This window comes from Anser anser, assembly GCF_964211835.1.
Source record: "Anser anser genome assembly, chromosome: 2".
NCBI lineage: Eukaryota > Metazoa > Chordata > Aves > Anseriformes > Anatidae > Anser > Anser anser.
In genome coordinates, this window is record NC_139721.1 from 46,242,948 (window position 1) to 46,268,005 (window position 25,058).

Below are 25,058 nucleotides of genomic sequence, written 5' to 3' on the forward strand. Positions count from 1 at the left end.
TCTCAGGGAGTTATTCCCACTGACCACTCTCATGGGACATGTAGATCTCAAGTAATTTTCTGTGAAGGCTCCTTTTCCTTGCTTGCAGCAATTCAAGCTAGTAGGCGAGCTGTCCAAAAGATCATTTGATGTTGGATGTTTGTGCACTGAATGCTATATGCCAATGACTTGACTTCAGTATAAGGCCACATGTCTCTCACATTCAGGCAATTAGTCTAAGCACTCACTGCTTGGATCTAAAATTGATAAAGTTCTATAATGCAGGGTATGTTGTGGAACCTACCAGTGAAACATGCCTAGGTTTTCCTGTTTTCCTGTTTGGGACATTTTTTCCTTCAGAGGTTGGCCTTATTCTTTTAAAATCTCTGAGGAATTCAGTGTTGCTTGAATAAAGTCATCCGGGAAAATCTGGAAGTCCTTCTAGTATGTACTGTGGTTGTTGTTCTGGCCCGTCTAACAGCTCAGATCAGAGCACTGCTCGTGGACCACTCCTGGTCAGGATCTCCCCAGTGTTCCTGCAGAGCTGCTCTGGGGGCAGCACTAGGCCACCTGCCCAAAGCCATCCATCTGCCAAGTGCTGCCCCTCTCTTTGTCCCTTTGCTATGATGTGACAGTGCACAGCACCCCATGCCTTCCTGAACCTGCATCACAAGCCCACAGCATTGCAGCCACTGGAAACTAGCTCTGAGAGATACATACAGGTAAAATAAGTTTGTTTAATCCCCTTCATCTCTGTGATTTTCCTCTCTGAGCATGTTTCAAAGGAATTTTAATCTTCTTTCATGTAGGCCGGAGAAAAACATGGGGGCTGGAAGCTTGTGCGCACCTAGCAGAGTAGTTAGCACGCTTGGCATTCACGTACTGCCCTAAGTAACTGTCAAGCGTAGCCAAAGAGACAAGTCCTCTGGATCACTTGGGTCCCTCAAAAAGTGTTGAAATATCAGACTGAAATCCTTAGCCACCCTTGCTAGTTAGCATTCTCCTTCAACAGAGGGCAAAAGGCTTATTCAACTCTGGATGATTTCTTTACTTTACTTTTCCACATGCAATCCAAAAGATTCCTGCTGACCTCAGCATTAGACTTCTCTTCACTATTGCCTATTGCTTTACACTGACGATTTCCTCTGAGCTTGACATCATTAGATATTGGGCTTCTGTGAAGGGGAAGAAGCAAATTCGAGATTCTTCATTAAAGATGATAATCTGCAGTAGGTATTTTTTTTTTTTTAATGATGAAAGTAGCATGGCCTAAGATGGGGAAAAAAACAAAACAAACGAACAAACAAAAAAAAACACAACAGCAAATAGCACCATCCCACGAGTATTATCTGGGGAATATATGACTACAGAGAGAATTGTAGATCTTTTCCTTATTAGCATCATCTTGATGAGTCTATTGAAGTTCCTCCGCAAAGTACAAAGAGTCACATAAAAAGAACACATGCTATTTTTACTCCTTCTTTGTACCATTATGTGAGGAAGGCTGTAAATAGCAGAAGTGTGTAATCGCTAATCACACTCCTTTCTGTTGCGTAATTATTATTTTTTTTTTTAACCCAGTGTTGGCATGCAGAAATTGGGAAAAAACTCAACTTGTGAAAACCCAGAGCTATACACGCATCATTAGCTATCCACACACACACTTTTATAAGCCAGATTTCCTTTGGCTGTCCCTTTTGGCCAACTTCCCAGTCCCCCCAAAAAACTGTAGAGGCAAGGGAGCAGAGGGCCTGTTTCTGCCCTTCACATTCACCGGCCCCTCATCTCCTTCCCAAGGGGACCCTGCCCCAATGGCCAGACACATACCACCACGGTTAGTTTGGCCTAGGAATAAACAGCTCCAGAAATCTGGAGCAGTGTCGTGTTTTGTGTTAAACAAGGTTCATGCATCTGGCATGGACAGGTCTTGGCTGCTCAGTTTTGGAACAAAACTTCACTGTAAAAATTTGAAAAAAAAAAAAAAAAGCATGTCCTTGACTGAAGATAAACAAACCTGGCAAAACAAATTTAATCCTTTTACAATGTAAATATTAAATGAAACTTTCATTTTAACTGCACTGTTGGTTCTGTTGCCCTTTGGCTGGGATACCTCCCCTTTCTCCTCTGCTGTTGGGCAGCACTGCTGGGGTGGAAACCCATCCCTCCCAGAGCACAGGGAGCACAATGCTCGAGGTGGGAAGAAGCTGACATTGCTGGAGTCTTCTCTCTGAGTACCAGGACACATGCTAAGAGAAAGGCATCCAAACCAGACCATGAGGGAGAATCTGCTTCTGTTTGAATGTCAAGCAGAGGCTGCAGTCTTATCAGATGTTCTGAAATGCAGCTGAGCCTGGCTGCCAGGCAGCTCTTACCATGTCTTTTAACCACCTCTTTGGCCCCAGATTCATAGCAACATTACAAAAGATGTCAACTTGTCTGGCTGCTCTAGAATCACTAGTAAAAAAGCAAAAGAGAAAGAAAAAAAAATTAAGAAGAAGGAAAAAATGGTAAGAAAAAGGGAAAAAAAAAAACAGACTGAGATGTAAAGAGGTAGGCACCTCTTTACACTTATCTATCAATTTTTGTGGCATTGAAGAAGATAGCTGAAGCTAGGAGAGGGCTGAGGTGGGCTAGTACTCTCTGTTGGATGTAGGGTGCCTCTCAAAGACAGGACGATGAAGGCTAGTGGCTCTGGGTAGGGACTGCTGCTGCAGGATAATGCTTTCCTGCTCCTTTCTCCTGGCATCCCTGTGACACCGTGCATCCCCCAGAAGGTGAGAGAAGTGTTGTTTGTATCCTCCAGTTAAGTGTAATTTCTGGTACAGCAATTTTAGCCCACAGGTCTCTTCGTCCACCTTCCTCCTGCTTACAGTGTATGACCTTAACACTAGTCCATGGATATATTTGTTTGGATAAATCCTGTGTTTCCTGATTTTTATAAACAATTTTATTTGCCCAGCAGAGCTGGACTTTGGGCACATTGAAAGTCAGGTGGCTGCATAACAGTGCTGAAAGGCACAATATAACCTGCACCTGGGAAACCTGCTCTGCCTGCTGAGGGACCTTTTCTCCTCTCTGCCAAAGAGAGGAATTTTAAGTCACCCTGGCTTTCTGTCCTCAATGTGCAATTCTGTTGCTAAGTGGCAACCAAAGCAGATTATCGGATCACAGATTAACAGAAACCTCTATTCAGTTCTCTTGTGTAATTATACATTTCATTTACTCACTTGAGAAATGATTTTTAGGTTCTGCACTCCTACCCCACCCTCATCCCTACAGAAATCTGTTGTTCTTGGGGACTGGCCCAGATCCTAAGCAGCCTCAGAGCCCAAGCATGGCTCAGCCTGCTGGGGTATATGGAGGATCTCTGCTCCTGTCAGGTCTCAGAAACTAAGGTCCTACCCTAGTCCTTCTGAATGGTTTATTTCAGGAGAAAATGGGAATGAGTGAGTAAAATGGTTTAGAGAGCTCAGGTCTTTCAGAGGTCTCCCACTTTCTTCCATTGTCTAGAGATTCCCCATTTCTATTTCATTTTTCCCAGCCAACACAGTTCCACTCTCTCAAGCAAATGTGGTCAAGCAACTTCAGAGTGTGGAGGAGGGAACAAAGCCAAGTGACCGAGCTATTTACTTAACGTTATGGGTGAACCTCTGGCAGAAATTGCTTAGAGGGGGCTTTGAGAGAGAACCAGTGAAAGGTGCATGGAAAATTCAGAAAACAGTGCAGCTGGACAGTATTGGTGATGCAGACAGAAAGGGAGGCTGGGGAGGAGATTTAATTTGTCAGGTGGGAGGGTGGGGGTCATGCACAGCACTTGCGTTCACAGAAGTTTGAGGAGCAAAGTCCTCTTCATGTAGGAGAGAGTCAAAAATTGGTTTAGATTATTTTAAGTGGAAAAGCTGCAAAGAGGAGAACAATGTGAGGAAGAGGAGAGAAAGATGGGCAGAGCTGTGCACAGACCCATCCTTGGGACTAAGGAGGAGGAAAAAACAGGAGCCAAACATTTAATGAAAGCAGGGGAGAAGGAGAATGGCTTGGCTAAAACGGAAGTAAAATGTAGGATTGACTTGGACGAATGGTGAGAAACAGGAGCTGCAAAAACAATGGAGGGGAAGGATGAAAAATGGGTGGAAGGAGAAAGGTAAAGAAGATACCCTTTCAGGAGGTGGTGTAGGTAGTGTCACACAAATAAACAGAGAAACAGGATGTAGCAATGTATAAAAAAGCAGTTCTGAGGGCAGTCCAATATACATGTTTTCCAGGGAGACAGGCATTTTCTGTGTCCTTATGCTCAAGCCTCCCAGGGAAATGGGAACTCAAGAAATACCAAAGCTGATGAAATCTTTTCCAAGGCAGTCTCTGTGTTTTAAGCTGTAGCTGACATTCAGCATGTGTGCTGCTCATGTGCCTGCTCAAGTCCTAGTCCTTTATAGACATCCTGCTTTATGGAGCACCTTGCAAAGGAGGCACTGTGTGTGTGAAATTTTAGAGTGAGTGAAAACACCTTTCCCGTCCATCCTTCCGTCCTTCTGTCCTTCCTCAACAGCTTGTGTAATTCTGCCATCCATCCCACTCTACCTTAGCTTCGCACGTAATTTCTCTTTGGTGGTAATTCAGCTGATCAAGCACAACACAAACATTCACTTTGCAGTTCCTACCCCAGAACAGTTTTTTTTTTCCATGTGTGTTATGGGCCTCCTTCAGACTTGCAGAATCAGTTTTCATTTCTCTTATCAGCAAGCTACAGAAGATGTTGCAGACTCCTAGTAGCTCTCTGCACAGCACCCTAAATGAGGACAGGAGGTACCTCCCTGTCTTCCCTTCTGGTCAGTGTCCCTTCTTGATGTCCACCTCTGATACAGTTTTTTTGGGGGGGCTTTCAGTCTTAATGGATAGAATTGACCTCAGAACAGCAGTGTTAAGGGAGCACTCCAGAAGCAGTGGTCTGGGAGAGCTTGCAACACAGAGATGCTGGAAAGCAAGGAGGAGAGCAGGTAGTGGGACTGGTGAGTACTTCTGAGTGGTGTACAGCCTCTGCTTTTGGCTGCTGCCCATGTGAATAGTCTGGTTTGGGGAGAAAAAACAAACAAACAAAAAAACCTTTTGCCTATTATCAGGTAGGGCCCTTTATCTCAAGTCATTCTGGAATGAGGAAAAATACCCTGCAAAAAATAGTGCCTTCTCTTTTCACTCTTAGAGACATCCTGCATTCTTTGTGATTAGTCATCTGCAGTCTGAACTCTGTCTTTGACCAAAGCAGTCAAAATCTAAATTTTTTGGACCCAAGAAATCTAAATGACTAGGACCACTGCAGCCTCGCTGTTTGTCAGCATATCCGGTTCTGACAGGGTGAGCAGTCTGTCCCTGACCTTGTAGTGACACTTCCTTATACTAGATGCTGAGGGAAATACCAAGTGAACCCTGATGAAGCAAACTCAACAGTACCTCCGTGGCATATAGTCTGCTCTCCTCATACAACACTTCCAGTACCAGCGGGGTGGAAGTGATTGGACACAAAAGAAATAAGCGCTGAGAGGAGAAAAGCAGCTTTGTGTGGAAAACCTACAGAGAAAGGGGTGAAAAAAGTACTGTGTTGCATAGCACATAACAGACCATTCAGGTTCTGAGGAGGGGACTTCCTGTGCTGCTCTGTGTAACTTTTTGCTCTGACCCCTTCTTAGTTTTTGCTGTAAAAACAAAAGCCTGACCACGATAGGTCTCTTGTAAAGGTGTCACTGATAGGTTGTTGCTTTTAAGTCAGGGTGAGAGTTGCACAGAAACCATCATGCAATGACTCCAGATGCTGGGATGTCTCTTTTTTTTCCCTCTGTAGCTTTGCTCATCACCTGTATAAACCCATCATGCTTGTAGTTCTGCCTCAGTATAAAACCATGAAAAGTCAAGAAGAAGAAGAGTGAAGGTAAGGGGGATGGAGAGCTGTTGGAAGAGACTTGCCTCCAACGTTATTTGATGACAAGATTGATAAGAAAATTTACTACTCCCCCAGAGCTTTTGTTAGCTGCACTTCTATTAATCAGGTTGATTTTTTTTTTTTTTTTGCACTTGAGAAAATCTCAGAATTTTTGAAAGAAAAATGCTGTGAATTCATCCTAAGAGATTTGTCCTTTGAGAATAAAAAAGGACTTGGTGTGTTGCTGGATAATGTTTAAGAGATCAATGACAAAGCTTGGGAAGTCATTCCTCTCTGTTACCGACATGAAACACTAGAACAGAGAGGCTGTATCGCAGTCCGGGACCTTGCTTTTTGGTTTTCCAGCATCACTTTGTGACCTGGGCCATAGCTCTGGTTTGGCTGCTCCTCTCAGCCCCTGTAGTGGCACCAAGCACTGCGGGCCGACAAGCACAGCAGCAGGCTGCCACCTGCTGGGCTGAGCCACCCTGCTGCCTCAGGTTCCTGCTGCTATTTTTTGCTCAGGGAAATAAATGCCTTTTCTCCAAAATTTCTGCCGGGGCAGGCCAGAGCTGGGAAGCGTGCTGGGCTCTGAGCCTGCCTGCAGGCTCCCGAGGGAGCTCCCGGCTGCTGGGGGCTGATGCTGGGTCTGGTGGGCAAAAGCCACGGAAAAATGCTCTGCACCCTGGTTTCACAGGGGCAGAAAACCAAGCCTGGGGTTCCTTCACAAGTAGTGGCATCTGGGGAACTGCTGAGAGCAGCCGCTCGTGTCTTGTGGCTACAGTGGATGTGTGTGGTGAGCCTTACATCAGAAAATGCATTTTAACGTATTGGGAAATATTGGCTTTGGGCTTCATAATCCTATTGTCTTCAGGCTTCTTGCGTTTCTATACAGAAGGAAAGATGTTAATGGTTCTGTTTCAAGAAATATATTGAACTGTTGGTGTCTCTAAGGAAGCAGCTGGTCATCCATTGGTAATAAATACAATAAAACAATTCTCTTTCCAATTACGCCAGGGAACAGGCCTGGCATTCCTTTATTACCGTGATTCAGAAGCTTATCTGTTGTGTCATCAAGCCAGCCATAAAAACTAGCAATCGCTCTGTCGCCAAGGTGAAAAAAAAGAAAAATAAATGCTGAAGGCATTTTCCCCTTCCCTCTGAAGGCCTGGATTTCTTTCCTAACGCTCCACAAACAAGGGTAATGCACTCAGATAGGTCAGGCTGTCAAACTCCTCTAAACAAAACTGCACAGAGCCTGCTGGACAAGTGGGTGGCACAGGGGAATATTTCAGTTCCTGCTGATCCCTTAATCTGGCTGGAGCACAGCAGGAAAAGGTACATGTGAGAGAGAAACAAAGAGGCTATCTGAGCCGCGAGGCTTTCCAGGGGAGGCTCTCTCTGAAAGGAGCCCTAGTGGCACTAAGTGCTATTATTTGTGGTAGAAATTCCTCCCAGGGCAGCACGCATTCCTCACAGGTTCTCTCTAACATGCAGCAGATGATAATTTCATAAACTCATATTTAGAGGTACATTGAGCACTTTCTCTTCCAGAAATGATTTTTAAAAGAACAGATTCTGTCCTTCTGTGCAATCACAAGTTATGTCATATTGTCCTTTTCCACAAATCCCAAACTTCAGCTGATACAGTAAATCAACTTTTAAGAGCATAAAATCATGTTTACAGCAGAACATCACTACTGTGGAGCTTTCTATTCCAAATTATTATCTTGGCTAAGGTTGCAATTTACTCCTAGCACCAAATTCACCTCAAGAATATTTCTATTCCAGTCACATCCTTCAAAGGTATTCTGTTTTGTCATATAGCAAAATACTCCTTCTCAGTGAAAAACTTGAACACTATACCGGGAAAATATTTAAAGACATGGCAGGACAGCACCATGTTCTGCCTTTCCTTTAGTATTTGGCACTCTGGCATTGCCAGCCTGCACTAGGAAATTTCCAGTGAGATTTGAAAGGAGGGAATCACAATAAAATGGTGAGATCTTTGGTAGGTTATACACTGAAACATCCCTTATAGGTGTGTTAGTGGGGGCATTTCATGCTTTATCTATTTAGTTGGGTTTTTATTTATTTTAGCAGAATGTTTACTTAAAAAACTCCTTTAAAAGAGTTCCTTAATCATTGGAGAACTAACTGTATTTCTCTGGTGTCCCGGAAAAAACTGAGGCCAGTATTTCTGTGGCTGCCTTCTCAACACCTAATATCACGGATTTTATGCTCAACAGGTGCAAGGTACTTGCCTCTTTTAATTTTAAACCATTTTGCAAGATTTTTATTGGATTTAAAAGGAGGAGGAGGACACAACTGGAGAGAGTGAGGATTTAAAGGCATATGAGAGGTTTTTAAAAAGATTCTGAATGTCTCACCAGTCTTACCATTAGTATTTGAACTAATTATTTTATGGAGTAACATGAACAGAGTGAGCCAGAAAATTTAGCAGCGTATATAATGCTGGTTGCTTCTATTCAAATCATAAGGGAAATTTTCATGTGAGGGAAGAACACCTGTGTTCAGTTCAACTCCATCTTCCCTTTCTTTGACAAGAACCTCCTAAGAGCTTTAAGCTTGCTGTAAGGTCACTCTGCTTGGATGCTAGTGTGTGAAACACATGTGGTTCATGTAGCATCAAATATTTAAGTGCTCATTAATTCAAAGAACAGGAGTGTGAGAACAATCCTCTGCCCCTTGGTTAGGACACGTCCTTGAGATCTGCTCCAGCTTTTCGCCTGTGTTAGTCTCTGTTTTATGTGCCCCAGCTGACAGCTGTTTGAGCACAGTGAGCTCAGTGAGAGATGCCACTAGCACTAGCTATTAGCATGGTTTCTAAGCTGGAAAGAGGTGGGTAAGGGGACCACCAGAATCCTAGCCACCTGACACAGATTAATTTGCATGTTTGCTTTAAGAGATGCCTGAAAAAGTACAAACAGAAATCCGAACGGATATAGTTTTGTTTGTGTCAGAGAAAAGTATTTTATTCCTCCTAGACAGAATATGAGGAGGAGAAGTAGTTCCTCTCTAGTTTACCAGGAATACAGAAAATCAAATATTTGTATGGATCCGTAATTCAGCTTGCCCACATCTTGTTCACAGGAACAAGACAAAGGCAGGATGGATTACAAGAAAGCTCTTCTTTAATGGCACTATTGTTTTGGCAGTACCTGTCTGGGGCCCAGATTTGAGAGTGAAGAAGCTTTCTGTACTTCTTGTAGTTGCAAAAGTCAAGCTTGTCACCTACAGGACAAAATGTTAGGTGTATCACAGGATGACAAATGGCAAAGGGTGAGCGCCCTTGCACACAGAGCAGATCTCCCCCTGCCAGCATGAGCTGTGCTGTCGATGTGGGTTACGTCAGGCGCAATGAATCATTTGGGAGACGTGGTCTGGCACAACCTAAAACAGAAGCCATAAGTACCATGTTCCTTCTACTTGGAAGCTCTGCCTTTAGTTTTTGTCTCGAGAAAAGAAGAAAGGAGTAGTTGGCAACGCTCGCAGTTTACAAAAAATAACCTGGCTCGTGTTAGAGAGGCAACCCTTGGAGTTTTTTTCAGGGAGGGCAGAAGTCAAGGGAAGCGAGGAAGGCCCCGATCCGACCTGTGTGGGCGACAGGAGAAGGCAGTGAAGGCCGGAGGTCACCCAGGGAGGCCATCACCACCCTGCCCAGGCAGGTAGCCCCACCATGGCACGGCTCGGTGCCCAGCACCACCTCACTGGCACCCATGTTGGCCTGCAGCCCCGCTGGCCTGCCCCAGCCGCAGAAGCCAGGTGCCTGGGGAGGCCGAACTCAAGGCCTGCGGGAGACCGAAGATAATCATTAGCCAGAAAATCAGTCGAGTTCGTTGCTAAATCACCGGGAGGAGATAGCTCGTCTCTGAGTTTTATTTGCTAGAGATAACAGATCTAAGAGAAATAATCTGATGAAACATTTGAATCGTAGGTCAGGAACCAGCGTGGCGCTGAGGTAGGAGGGGTTATAAACCAGCCCCCAGCACCCTGCACAAACTGTTTGCCAGGCACTTTTTTTTTCCCCAGAGCCGTCCCAGCACCTTCTGGAGACATTCCCACTGTTCAGCTGGACGCTTTCTGTTATATATTCCAAGGAAATGAATTCCAGGGGAATTTTAATACCAGTGCTATGTCTTTGTACACATAGTACAGTAACTGTAAGTTTCCTTCAGTCTGTGGCAAGTCAAAAAATTTGCTTAGTATTAAATACTAATTATACTATTAAATGCTATTAAATAAAAATACACTTTTTCTGCTTTGGCCCCTATCCTCATGACCCTTTCATTACCGCCTCAGTGACTGAGTGAATGGGGGGTTGTAAAAAGGAGGCTAACCTCCCCACAGACTACACCCATGCAATAGGTGAGCAGACACCCAGCCCTGCTCTGCTTCAAAATTACATTTGCAGCCTTGCCTACTTTGGTCTTTTTTTCAGGCTGCAGAAATAAAGACAAAGTACGGTGTGGGGGATGGCATGGGCCACTGCTACCAAACACTGGTACAATTTATTTTTGTCCAAATCCTCTTGGAGTGCAAAACCCACTGCACCATTCATAGTAGCTTTTTTAACATTGCTTGTGCTTCAGCTGAAGGTGAGGATCTCAGCAGAAGCAGTGCCATGGAGCACCCCAGGCTGGGGAAGCAGGGAATTCAAATCCCTCGAGGAAAGGCCAAAGATCCCCATTCAGCTATCACGCCACGCCATCCCAGCCCCACCACCAGGCTCCGGCTGAGGTCAGGGCAGGCAGAGCAAGGCAAGGCAGCTCGCAACCAGGCCCAGGTAAAAAGGGTTTTCACCCAACTTGGTTCAGCTGGAGGAGCAGGCACAGGACCTCTTTTATTATCCATCAGGCAGGAAGAGCAGTTTGTGAATGTGTTTTGAGCTCAGAGTGACCACAAAGGCCACCAGGAAGCCAAAGGGGCCAGAGAAGGAGATAGCCAGTATCTGTAGCTCAGCTACCAAAGCGCAAGCAGAGGGAATGACGGATTGTTGGGATTCTTCAAGGCCATAAGCACTTCCCTGCATGGCCAGCCTCCTGGGGAGAGCAGCTGTTTTCTGTTTTTTAAACTGATTTACTGCTGATAACCCCACCAAACTTTAAGCTTTTGATGGTGGATGATGGTCAAACGCCCAGGAAAGAATGGAGGCTGGAAGAAAACGCCCCATCTTGCAAAACTCCAGGATGGCTCCACACACATGTTGAGGCATGGCCCAGGAAATGCTTTCTCCTGGGTGCTGGGGACCTGCACTCCACATGCCCTCCTTGGCAATCCTGCTGGGGACGGCCACGTCCTGCTTGCAGCCTGCTGGGTCATGCTTGTCAAGTCTTGTGTACTCAGGGAGGATTTGAAGGAACCATAACTCACCGCAGAGCAGTGTGGATACAGTCCCTGTCACTCTGGTATTTCAGCCCAAGCATAACCATGGTCTGTTATTTTTAGATAAGAAAATTACAGACTTCGTTTTTCCTTTTGAAGCTAGAAGATAAGTGTCTAGGGCCAGTCCCAGTCCCAGGGTTACCTAGTGGTTGGATGCTAACCAGGCATTTCCATTAGTTTGGGTCTGTGCATTCCTCCCACGACCATTTTCAAAACACAGCTTCACTAGAAGCGATGCATTTAATCTGATGGATGCTTTGCCAGCACTAGCACATGCTGATAACATCTAAGTGTTGATAAAAGGTAGGGATTTTGTGTGTTTTCTTTTCCCTCAAAAGGCATCAGATGTGGCAGGCATGATGCCACTGCTCTCTGTGCTCATGGCAGTGACAGAGAAAACAGATTTCTTTTATGAAGTCACTCAAAATCCTTGGTTGAAATGTTGAATAAGTGCTAAATATTAATGTCTTCACTATGTGATATTAATTCACCTGCAATTACCACTCTTCTGTACCATCTGTCCCACATACTGATTTTTTTTTTTTTATGAAAAGGTAGAAGTCTGAACAAATGAAAAAGTGATAGGAGAATGCTGTAACCTAGCCCCAAGATAACACTGAAAATTAACTATTAGTAACAAAAGTCTATTTGTTTTTAATCAATAATCTCTTGTCAATGGAGATTCACTGTTTAATGACTCTACCTCAATAGATTTATTACAGCACTAGCAAATCTGTGATGATTACTGAGCAAGAGAAGTTGTGAATAAACAATACTTAGCAAAGGCAAGACTTGTGATGCAGTCACAACTGTTAAAGCCTCTTCTGGGCCTGAGTTTTAACAACTATAAAACAGAGACACTGTCTAATGCCATGTGGTTTGTAACATGCTTTGGAAGCGTAAAAGAGTTTGACTCAAAAGCCCAGTAAATTGGTGCATGAGCTGTTGGTATCTTGCTTGAAGACTTAAAGAATTTAGTGCTTTTAATCAGCAGGCAGAATTCATGTGTGGTTTGTTTTTCTTGCTTTCTTTCTTTTTTTTTTTTTTTCAGAAGTTAGCAAGAAAGAAACATTTATTGTATCTGTATCTTTAAGGTAGTCCTTCAGGCTATTTAGGAAATTCCAAACTTAGTTATATCTTTAAACTTTTAATTTGCAGTGGAAAAGTCATTGTTTTCACCTAGGTAGCTGTCTTAACACTGAATGAAGAATAGAAAAAATGCAGTAGAGTTCTTTATTTCAGATTGCATAAAAATACAGAAGTTCACTTCCTCTAATTGTAGGAAAAAATGGTCACCACTTAAAACTGCATGCTTGTCTAAAAGTAAAGACATATACTTTAAAAATGAAGTTTGAGAGAGAAATAAGCAACAGGTCTAAGCAAGCTCATCATTTGATTTGCTTGTAAGTACTCCTCCATGTACTGTAACAGCCCATACTTATGTGCACCCTGCTGAGCCATGTTTCTTATGTTTATGTGTTTGAATCACCTTACCCCTCAAACAAAATACACTGAAAGTGTTTCTAATCAAAGGCAAAACATATCAGTGGAAAATGTAGCCTGCAGCTACGTGAAAACTGCAGCAGAGATGGAGACAACCAGAAAGCTCCGCAGGTCCATGGGCTTTGCATTACCACATGACTAGCTTGCTGATTTTACAGGTATGAGATATACACAGTACTAGTATCTGATCTAATACACTTCTTTCCACTCTGACAAAATATGAACTTGTGTATGCTCATTTTTTTTCCTATAAAAGTAACTTTAAAATGTTTCAAACTGCATAAAAATAAATATTTACATGTGCATATATACATAGTGCCAAACAGTACAGTACTCTCTTTCCATTTCACCACGCAGACTCCATGGAAAGACAATTAAGTGTTGCAGAATTATTTAAAGATTTCTATTTTCTTGTTGAAGCTAATGAAAGCTACCATTACATGGCACTCCAAAGGCCACAGGAGTTCTGATGCTGGAGTCAGCACAACTGCAGAAACATGCATTAGGCTGCATTCCTCTGCTTCTATCTGGAAGTCCACAGATAGAATTAAAATCAATTAATTGCACTTGTAAATCAGATCCAACAGATTCCTAAGGCCCATAAACTCTGCTAGCAGAAGCCACTGAATCTGTCTCTAAAGCCAAAATAAGTTTTGGCCATTTCTCATGCATTATTAAATGACTAAATTAGAGTCGGTGAAAAATATGTATGATACGAATGCTTACTTTTCCATGTCAGTCTACATCTACACCACGTAATGGAATTTTTACAGAGGTACCAAAAAAAAGAAAAGGACAGTTCTCAGCTCTTTTTGCTACTTGCATGTTAGCACAGAGGTTAAAGACAGCAAGAACTGATTGCTTAAGGTACAGATGATGATAACCTGAAGTTTGGACAACCCTCCGGGAGATAGCACACCACTGCTGTAATGACTTTGGTGATTTGGGCTTGTCAGGAAGGAGAAGTTTCTTAAATTTCCTATGAATTCACGAGGGTGCAGAGACCCGCAGCTGCAGCTTAGGGGAGGTGCCCTGCCCCACAAGGTAACAGATGGAAAACATGGTGAAAAACATAGTGAGAATTTGGTGCCCCTCTGGGGGGGACTTCAGCATAGCCTAAACGACATCTTAGAAACCTAACTTGTGCTTTGCTAGATTTTAGACTTTTTCTGCTTTCCCATAATATGCAGCTTTGTTCTGTGGTATTATTACACTAACTGCATAATAAAAATAGTATATAGCAAAATAGTTATAAAAATAGCAAACAAGAAAAAGAAACATTTCCTGCACCTTCGCACTTCAAAAGCTTCGTCGCCAATGTTCCGTGCTAACAGCAGATTTCTTTGCTATCTTCTTGGTTGCAATCATTGATAGAAGCCACCACACCCACGTCCATGCCATTCTTAAAGCACCAACAAATCCAGGTCTCAAGAAAAAGCCCGAAGTGAGATGCATGCTGAAATACAGGCACCGCACTTAGGAGCGGGTGTACTGCACTGTGCTGTACTTGGTGACCCTGGAGGACTTGCTCAGTGTGGAGCTGGAAGGAGGTGCCCCGTCCACAGCTGAGCCTACCTGGTTCATCAGGGAGTCCGTGATCAGCACGTGCTCTTGCCTTCCTGCGCCGGCACTGTTTGCCTGCTCGGCTCTGCCCGTCCCCCCCGAAGCTGTGAGGACCTTCTCGTTCACCACTATACTCTGCCCGTCAGACAAGGTGGGGTAGCTCAACGAGCCCTGCTCAGCAGCAGGCACGAGCACCCTCTCCCGCTCCCTCACCACCACGTACTTCGAGTCGGTGAGGTCCTGAACCGTCACGGCTCCTGCCCTAGCGCCCTCCGACTTCACCATCCTTTCCGTAACCACCACATTGCTTCCAGAGGGCAGGTCGGGGATTTCCACCATTCCCTGCAAGCTCGATGCAGGCGCCAGCACCCTCTCTGTCACCACCACGTTCTCTGAAAACTGGGGATCTAGAAAAACGGCAGCTGAGTGGGGAGGGCCCCCCGCAGAGTAGGATGTTTCCGTCACGGTGACATTGGTCTCCGCGTAGGATGTGGGATGGGGACGGGCATCATGCTGCTGTGACGAGAAGGTTGTCTCCGTGACCACCTCTTGGGACATGGCCTCTTGTCCCACGCCACCGCCTGCCTGCGCCGGTGGGGCGGATGAGAAGTGGCTGCCCGAGGTGAACGCTTGTTTGGAGCTGAAAGCTTTTTGCTGATTTAAGAGCCGTGAGCTTGCGTCATGAACGCCGAAACCAGATTCATTCCTGGAGCTACCATCTTTCATGTCGATGTGTCTACCTATGCATATTTCTGCTAGAGTCTTAAATTTATCTCCTAAATCATCAAGAAAGCGGTCATCAAAGTCACCCTCAATGAAGCTGCAGCAGCCGATGGAGCCATGGGGAGAGCCAGACTCCCCCTGGGAATAAACCAGGAGACAGTCCCTTGCAGCTTGGGCTTCATCTTCTTCCGCAAAAGAGACAGCTTTCTAGAGACAGGAAGCAAAAGCAAGCAAAAGATCATTAATGGCACTTTCAGAAAGTAAATTTGAAAAAAAATCAGGCACGTTTGGTCAAAAGGATCATAATAAAATTTAACTGAACCCACAGCAACTGTCAACAAACTAAGGACAGTACTAGAACTGCTTTTTGCTTTTTTGAAGTTAGCCTGAACTTATTAGTAACTTAATGAGAAAAACAAAACAAAACAAAACAAAACAAACAAACACAGAGCACTTTGGAATTAAATGGAAAGCCTCAGGTGTATCACCATCTGCTACTATTTCCTCCCAGACCACCATTTATGATACTACTCCATCCTCACAAACAGACGATGAGATTATGTGCATTTTGGTTCAGTGAATGAACTTCATCTGTAACTAGGTCTTTGTGTGAGAGTACCAAAACCATGCCTGAGAGTATCCTCACATTTAAACACACATTTACTAAGTACGTGCTGACATGTCATCACCTGCCACGGCTCTTTTCACTTGTGTAGCCTGTAGGATCACACCCAAGGAGTCAAACAGCAAACAAATCACCAAGTTAAATGGTTTTACACAGTCCAGCATATAAACTGGCTCTACGCAGACCATTTTGGAACAAGGAGGGCTTTTGGGTTCAGACTTTATTGCTTCCAGGGCCAGCTCAGTCTGAGAGCAGTGTCTGCAATAGGGCTGCTGCTGGTGCTAGCACAATTATCTTCATATGCTCTTGCACCAGCTGCGGTTCCAGGAGTGAAGACAGCCAAATCCTCTGGGCCTGCTGAACCAGCTTTACGTAATATGGTTACTGGCTTGTGCTCAGAACCACTCTTCTGCTACATTTGAAATTCTGGAGTGCATATCAGCTCAGGCATCTGTGTAATGGGGTACATATCCAGACCCAAATTGATTCAGTATGTTTATCTGCATTTGATTCTGGAAGTAGGCACATAACCAGAGATGCTTTGACATAAATCAGCACACACCTGGAACTACATGGTTTGGATATTTGTCTAGTTGTTTTTCTTTTTTTTTTTTTTTTAATTTTTCTTCTGTTTCTGAGGTACTTTAGCCTTACCATCTTTAGACGGTACTTTATAGAGGAGTATAATCTCAACTAACCTTTTAGCTTCTCACCGTATAACCTTTCCTAAGCCCCCCTACAGGAATTCAGCAGGCAGCTATGCTCAAAGTACGCCTTAACATTCAGAAGCAAAAAGTGCAGAAGGAAAGCAGAATTGTTACTATTGTGTCTGTTCACCCAGAAGACCAGTAGTTGGAGCACTAAGGAGATGCACAAGCCCTTCCCAAGACTAATCACCTAGATGTGATTTGAACCTGTACAGCTACTCCCCTGCACAGCCCCACTGTCAGCCAGCTGTAGAGAGTGAAGGTGTTTTATTTGTAGAGGTGATGAATGATCTGTACACTCTCTGGCATATGGAAGTGGAGCTTTCCCTATAGCGAGCTCACCAGCCTAAGGACTAACGATGGGTGTTACGAAAGAAGCATAGCTGCATCGAGTAGGATTATCCTATTGTTCAATGATTACAACAAAAAAATAACTCAGAAAAGGGATTGCAACATGTGCTCATACGCTTCTGATAAAGCTGATGAAGCTTCTTTCACCCAAGCTACTGTGCAGACAAATCCAGCACCGCTTCATCCATCAGCTATTTTGAATACGCAGACCCACCCTCTACCATTTGACTTTTGTGGCTTATCTTTCAAAAACTTGCTCCATGATAAGATCCGCAGCTGTGACTCATGAAGAGTCATCGGTGCCTCCCTACAGGACAGTTTCATGTGCTCAAGTCCCTGAGGTTTCTATCACATTATTTGCCTCACGGCTCCTTCCTGGACAAAGAGCTCCTCGGTCACTGGTGAATATTCTGGATCTCAAACCTTGAGAGAAGGGTCTTGTCATCAGAGATCTGGTGAACAACCTAAGATGCTACAAAACCGAGCATTGTCAAGGTCTATATCCTATGTCCTTTATCCAAGGTCTATACCTATATCCTACATGGGAGCCTAACCCTCAAATCCTTTATGCCCCCACCCACATGCATGCAACACTGACCATTATTGGGATTGTTTACACATACACAAACCTATTTGTCTGTGTTTGCAATAACACAAATGGCATTTCACAATGCTAAGTGTACATCTCAATATACTGTTATTCTCAGGTCATATGCTTACGTCATTGAAGTAGTCTCTTAAAAATTCTTCATTCATGGCTCCTGCAGTTCCCATTGCCACACCTCTTCCAGCTGCTACCACGTTGCCTTCTCCAGCTGCCATGCCTTCAACACCTCCAGCTGCTGCAGCTCTGGCATGGTAATCAGCACCAGAAAGGAGATGTCTTTGCTCTTCCCATCCTTCCCTGGTAACGATGCTGCAATGCCCTCTTACGTTAGAGGCAGAGCTGCCTCCGCATGCTGCAGCTTCCTCTGCACTCATTCCTCCTGCTGCTGCTGCTGTTGTTGCTGCTCCTGCTGCTGCTGCTGCTCCAGCGGTCACTCCTCTAGAGTTCCCCAGTGCAGTGGGTGTGATGATGCTTTGCAGTGGCTGCAGGAACAACACAAATTAGGATGTGACATGAAAGCTGGGCTGTCTAGCACACGGAACTCACCAAACCAGCAGCGGGGCTGGGTGGGACCTGGGAGGGTGCTGTCTTACAACATGTTTGAATTCGCACTTATACGTGTTGCTGCAAAGAGTAAAGGGCCTCCCGAAAGAGGGTGCAGCTTCCATGACTGTGTTCCCAAGGAGGATCACAGAAGTGTTTCTAAAGGTCTTTGTTTTCTTAAAACTTAAAGGGTTGAGAGTGAAAAGGGGTGGGGGGGAAGGTTGCAAAACTCCAGGGCACTCAGCTGTTCCAAAAGACTATGCCCAGATTTGGGGGAGTGTGCACTGCCTGCTTCGTCTACGGAGCTACCTGGCCCTTTCTTCTTTTCCAACAGTTTGGCTTCCCTGTTAAGTTTGTCATTTTTCATCATGAATTTTATGTGCCTAAATCAAAGTCTTTTGCCGTACTTGTTTCTTCATTATTGTGCAAAAGCAGGACAGTGTCATGCCCTTTTCTGGGGGTTGTGTAGGATAACAAGAAAGAGCAAACATCTTTTGCATTCACTGTTCTCTCTGTATATTTGAAGTTTTTTCTATCCATGCCCCCCCCCCAAACTTTTTTTCAGTAAGAGTTCTGCCTTGTTTAAGAAGAGAAACACACAAGGAAGTAATTTAAAATGCAACCTGCAACCTTAAACTAGTGATGGGAAGCTAAGTTTTACAGCCTGTTCTTTCACTGCTTTACTCCCAAATAGGCACAAAACATTCCAGGCTTGCAGATGTAAATACTTTACTCTTTATAGCATGGATGCTTTTCCCACACTTCTATCTTACGCTCAGATACTATCAGCATTTACTTGATTGCTTTGCCTTTACTTTGGAATTTAAACACTACAGTTGGTGTTTCTAGAGCTGCTGTGGGAATTAACCTTCCAAGCATCCTTCATCGAGCCTGACAGGGTTAACTTTAATTAACATTCACATGTAGTTAAAATCTGCTGTGCAGGTTTGAAACATCAGCCCGTAATGTGGAGGAGATGACAAGTGCAAAACTGAACAGTTGGATGGAAATCAAAGAGAAATGCTATTAGGGAAACATGCCTTCTCTTCAGGAGCTGCTCCTTCGCTGTTCCATTTACGCAACATCTCTTCGCTGCAGTCTGGTATTGCAGCAAATCCCTTTGCTCCCGAGCCACATGGACACAACAGCAGTAACAGTGGAAGAACTGCAGGGAAACATCAGTTTGCCATTACTTATGGGAAGATTAGGGTCAAAGCACAGTAACAGCCAATGCTAAAGGAGCTGGCCAGCTCCTATATAGAAGTCTATCTTTAATAAGTTAATGATCATGAGGGCTAATAAAGACTGCAGACAAGATCCTAAACATTCAAGGTTATTTCATAGAAACATGTGCCAGGATGTTTTCCTAAACAGTAAACTGTTAATTATCCTGTCACTCCCACAGATAACCACGTGCAGGTATTTATCTATACTTCTATTGAAGATCTCATATAGCAAAACCAGCCCCTAAATATCATTGTACAACCTCAGCATTTCCAACTCCTCCTGTTCTGTTACTGCTAGATTGAGACAAAACTTCATACGCATTTCACCTCACCAATCCTATGACATGTCTTCAGCATTACCTGAGGGGCTCAAAACAATCCAATTTCAAGAGGAAAACATCCTCCTGTGGAATTAGCTTTGTCTTACCACAGCTAGATTGCTGCTACTACAAGCAACGAACTATTGCCATTTCAAGTGCAGCACTGGTATATATGGCCATAACCTGACTACAAGTATTTCTCTTATTTTTGAGCTTCTGTGTTGTCTTACCAAAGAACAACTTCCTTTGCTACTCAGGGTAAGGAACCAGATCTGGGTCTGTAATGAGGGCAATGAGCATTGAGATAGTGCTTGCGTTTGAGTGGGAAGTTAGGGTTCACAGAGGGAAGTGTGGGAAACACTGAAAGGATTCCTTAGGGCTTCCCCCCTTGTTATTTATGGCATCATAAACAAATATTAAAGTCATACATATTCATTTCAACATGCACAGCTTGAAATGCTTTGAGTGTGAAATGCTGATGTTACCAAAATTAACTGGAGATTTGCCATGACTTCACATAGACTAGGAGTTTACACAAGATAATAAATCTGGGAGCAGGACAGTTTCTTCCTTGGTGCCTTGCACAATATACTCATAGTTCTTCTGAGATAACATGAAACAATTACTTACGTAGCAAAAGTAAAAACGCCAAGATGATTAGTGCAATCGCTCCTGGTCCCAGGCCCACTGACGGACTGGCAATAAGCTTCTCTTTGCATCCGCCATCAGCTGCACACGTACAAACAGTCAATTGCAGGGACTGCGACTGAGCACAGCTGAACCCTTGCAAATCCTGTATTAAGAAGGGAACTTCAGATCTGCCCACCTTCAGGTTTTGGGGGACCAGCTGCACGCTGGTGTCTGAGGCAGAATGGCGTGGTTAAAGAAAAAAAAAAAACAACAAGAAAAAAGTAGACAGAAAGTTAAGTCCTGTAAACATTCTCAAAATCCCAGTAAGTCCCCTCCAGTTAGGACTAGCCAATGCAATCACCTTAAATTCAGAGCTGCTGCTACAGCATGTGTGCTTTTACCAAGTAATTCATGATGGTAACAAAGCAGCTCTGCTCACTTGCAGTCTCAGATAACTATGGAAGAGCTTCACACCAGCAGACCCATCACGCAGATGAGGCCCCAGAACACGACTGCTTTTACAGATATTAAAGAAAAGGGAGCAGAACATAAGCAATGAATCTTCTCATCTGGCTCCATGTTTTTGTTTTTGTTTTTTTTTTTTAAATTGTGTGTGTGTCTGGATCAGGCAAAGTGTCAGTTTGATTGTAATTAGCGAAGTGCAACATTCGTATGCAACTCCAGAGAACTGAAAGTAATTCAAAATACATTTTCTTACCATTTCTGTATGCAATTATCCAATCTTTTGCTGTCCCTTCTGGCTCATCAATGATAGTGAAGGTGAAGGGAGCACTGTTGGGGTAACTATCCAAATCACTAGCTGTTACATTAATTAGTTTTGCATCTGAACACACAGTCTGCACAGGATTCTTGATAATTGGGCAGTTATCATTCTCATCTTTAACTTCAATAACAACTGTGCCAGTGACTGTTTTCGCAGGAAGATCTAAGATTAGAAAATACGAAAAACGAAATCAATATTTGACAAGTACAGAAATTTCATCTTAAAATTTAAAAAAAAAAAAAAAGTTATTTTCCAAAACACAAACACTTCTGAAATAAGTTTAGAAACAAGAAACAAGCTGGAAGTGCTCTCACTGGATTTTATGGGAGCAGTATTTCATTCCTAATGTCAAGAAACATGTTGACAAAATTCTTCTGAAGGCAATTTGTTTTACTATCTTAAAAAACGTATTTTTTTTTGTATAGTTACAGAATCACAGAATTATTTAGGTTGGAAGAGACCTCCAAGATCACCTAGTCCAACCTCTGACCTAACACTAACAAGTCCTCCACTAAGCCATATCACTAAGCTCTACGTCTAAATAACATCAGCACAGTAACATGCAGATTATGAAGAGAATTCTTATTAGATGTACAAGAAGTTCGAAGAGTCTTTCTCGCTTAGCTTTCCAGAAAATTTAGGACTCTGAAATCTGCCCATTATCATAGCGAGAAGCAGGTATTTTCCATCTTAACAGGGGATTTTCCTGTCAAACGAGGTCTTCATGGAACTTCTTGTAACAGTTCACCTCCATACAGCCAAAGAAGAGAAATGGACATCCCAAGAACCCTGTCCAGGGTTCATCCCATTTCACAGAGTTGCCCATGTCTCTCCTCCAAATACAGAGCCTATGACAAACTGCACTAGGTGCCTAACTTTTAGGCAATTAAAGATAGGGAGGTTAAGCCAACCATAGTTATAGAAAGACAAACTAAGCCCTAGATGAACAGGAAATTAACAAAATACATCTGACCAGGCAGCACAAAAACAAAACCCTCTAAACTTACCAGTAGTTACACCCAACATGGTGAAAGTGTAGGTGCCGTTTACTACATATTGTGATTCATAATCAAGGCTTTTGGCAAGCTGGATTTCACCTGTAACTGGATTTATCTTGATCCAGTTTGCTGCGTCTCTTCCTTTGAAGTATCTGATTAAAATCACATATAAAGATGTACACATTTATAAAGATCAAAACAACCATCAGCAGAAAAAGCAGCTTCACGGTATGCTCGTTCTTCATTTAGAGCAGAGACCAACCCCCTAGGCTGAGGCCTAATGCTCCTGCCACTGTAATTGGTTTGAACTATTAACCTAAGATTATAAACCTCCCCTGAATGTTGAAACCTGCTTTTCCCTCTCAAGGGAGCCAGGATGTAGGTGTGGCAGTGTTATAAAAGGTAGGTTCAGGGAGCAAGAACTGAGCAGGAGAGGGATCCCTGCTGCTGCCCATGGTGGTCCCCTTCCCCCAACCTTGCTCCCAGCACTGGAAGAGCAGCAGCCACCCCAGAAAGGCAGCATTAGAGGCATGGGGGAAAGGGACCCAGGGCTAGGTATGCACCTCTGCCAGTCCACACCATTTCTAAATGCCACCACGGTGGCAGTTCAACAAGATTTTTGCTGCAGAGCTGTGATTCAAAAATCTAAACACAGCCGCATGCATGTGCATGCGGACTTATCTACCCTAACACCCTTTTTGTCCAATTTCTGTGTGTTTCTGCCTATTCCTTCCTAATGTTTCTGCAGACGATGAAGTCAAATGAGCAAACCTGCTCTCAAAAACAGAAAGGCATGACAAATGGCAAGCAAGCACAGATAATTTCAGTACACACTCTTGTCTCGCCATATATGACAAAACAAATAGGATTTTCAAGCCAACCATTTTCTGCATAATAGAATACTCATGGTGAAGGTGTTATCTGAGGTGTAAATTGTGCATAGTAGAAAACAGATTGCCTTGGAAATTATCTCAGTTCAGTACCCAGCTTTTCCAGTAAGATGTGACATGCTCAGTTATGATGGTTATAAAAAGACTCTTACTTTATGTTCGTTGCTACTTTTCCTGTGTCTTCATCAAGTGCTTGATACTGTCCAATAACCTGGGTTACACGCAGGCTCTCACTTGCCGTAATAATTTTTGTGCCACCGGGGAATACAGGGCCTTCCCGCACATTAATCACTTTAATTTTGATTGGAATAGTTTGTGCTTTATAACTGTTTTTAATTGACTTGTGGAATTCTGCTTTGTTTGTAACAACAACACCCAAGTTTAAGCTTTGCATTTCTTCATAGTTTAGTTCCTAGAGCAATCAGAAAAAAATAAAACAAAACACCTCAGAATTTGATAGTATTTGATACCCAGAAAACATTCAGATATTTAATATTTAAATAATACTGGTGAAGGACGCTACAGTGAAAAGAACTGTTGTTTAACATGTTACTGTCAATATACAAAGCTTTAACTCTTGAAGAGTGCACATCTTATTTTTCATGGATGGCACCATAGTTATGACTTGATGTTATTCAATTTTAACTAACTTAGGGAAGGTGCAACGAGTCCTACATGTATATTCTGTCTTTGCCTTCAGTGAATCAGTACTCAGAATTACTCTGCTCTTCCAATTTTTTTCAACCAATGCAGTTACTTTAGTAATGCTTTTTATATATATATATATATATATACACACACACATATACACATTTAAAATAATTATCAATTTTCAGGTAACAAAACCAGAACAGCAAAAAAGAAAACATAGGGCACTATGCATCTTCAGTCCCTGTGGATTAAAAGGCAGTGAAAAATTCCATGGAAATCCATAAAATAAATAGTCTATCTGTGGCCATGGGAAATAAAGAAAATTAAAGTGAGACCAGCAAGGATAGCAAGAACGTGAGAAAGCTTACACAGTATGTGCTAGCACTGTTACCCAACAAGGGAAGTCTGGGGACTTCTGTCCCACTGGATATATCTGCCATCTCACAGAAAATTAATGGCAAAGCTGGACAAAATCATTATTTTGTACAGAATTATCGAATACAGCACCAAAAGATATGACAAAGGAAGAATATCTGCCATGTAAATTTACAGTTTACTTACTGAATATAAATTGTGTGTAAATTTATACTAAAGAGAATCATTTATTTTATTATGTAGAAAACTTTCTGAAGAATATACTAACCTTTACAAGAGTCAGAATTCCTTCATTTGTTTTGGTATCTGTTACTATACGAAAAAAGCCTCCTTCATTACCAGAAACAAACGAAAAATTTGCCAGCCAGTTATCAGAAAACTCTTCATCTCTGTCAAACACTTTTATTCGCATAATTTCCACATTTGCTCTGTTTTCTTCAATGCTTCCTTCAAACTGCAATCAAAAAAATGCTCCTCTTTAAAAAGATGTCACAATTTACCTCATTTCATCAATGCAAAAAAGTTTGCATAACATCTTATTAAGTAATGAGATACCAGCAGGTGTAGGAACAATACAAGTATCATGATAAATGTACTTACTGTTTGACCTTCAACCACAGGCAGGTTGTCATTGACATCCAAAATCTTGATTTCTAAAGAACATGTTGCACCATTTCCATCAGATGCACCACCACGATCTTTTGCTTCTACCATCAAAGAATAGCTACTTTGTGTCTGTCATAAAAAAAAAAAAAAAAGAAAATAAAAAGTGCTTAAACTAGGCTTTTTTTTCTTTGATGTATTATTTCCATCATATTTTGGTCATCCCTCTCATGCAATAGCCAGTTATAATATCTCTCTAGCCAGTATTAAGTCTCATGTACATCTCTATTGGAGGAGAGCTGAGGCTTAGAAAAGGATTTGTGAGTTCTGCATTTTCCTCAAAGAATTAGACTGTGCTCAAATGGAGAATGAAAAATTTCAGCGGCCATGAACAGGGACAGGAACAGTGATATCTACATGTTAGGACTGGGCTAGATTCAGAGATGTTGTCCTCAGACACAGAATGCTAGCATAAACATCACCATCTGCTGGCCAGTGAAAATACATGCGAGCATAAGGAAAACTGCTGGTAATATGTGGCTTTCAACACCGTTTCACAGCTGCACACATCCTTATTCTTTGTGCCAAAATTTGCATAGCAGGCTACAGAAGTCTACATGCAATCAGCAGCTCTGCAGGTGGTGATCTGGACTGTCCTTGCCA

The 25,058-nt window shown here is 42.9% G+C and overlaps 1 protein-coding gene across 1 annotated transcript in view; it reads right to left on the reverse strand.

Moving 5' to 3' along the window:
* Positions 1 to 12,515: 12,515 nt before the first annotated feature.
* Positions 12,516 to 25,058, reverse strand: part of LOC310894085 (uncharacterized protein) — a 62,981-nt gene continuing 50,438 nt past the window's right edge. Inside the window, exons 24-32 of the mRNA XM_083823788.1 lie at positions 24,393 to 24,527; positions 24,061 to 24,246; positions 22,919 to 23,178; positions 21,886 to 22,028; positions 20,813 to 21,040; positions 20,095 to 20,325; positions 18,959 to 19,083; positions 17,489 to 17,857; positions 12,516 to 15,292 (exon numbers count right to left, since the gene is read on the reverse strand). Of these exons, the coding sequence (XP_083679914.1) occupies positions 14,276 to 15,292; positions 17,489 to 17,857; positions 18,959 to 19,083; positions 20,095 to 20,325; positions 20,813 to 21,040; positions 21,886 to 22,028; positions 22,919 to 23,178; positions 24,061 to 24,246; positions 24,393 to 24,527 (2,694 nt within the window). The 3' untranslated portion in view covers positions 12,516 to 14,275. The remainder of the gene's footprint in view (positions 15,293 to 17,488; positions 17,858 to 18,958; positions 19,084 to 20,094; positions 20,326 to 20,812; positions 21,041 to 21,885; positions 22,029 to 22,918; positions 23,179 to 24,060; positions 24,247 to 24,392; positions 24,528 to 25,058) is intronic.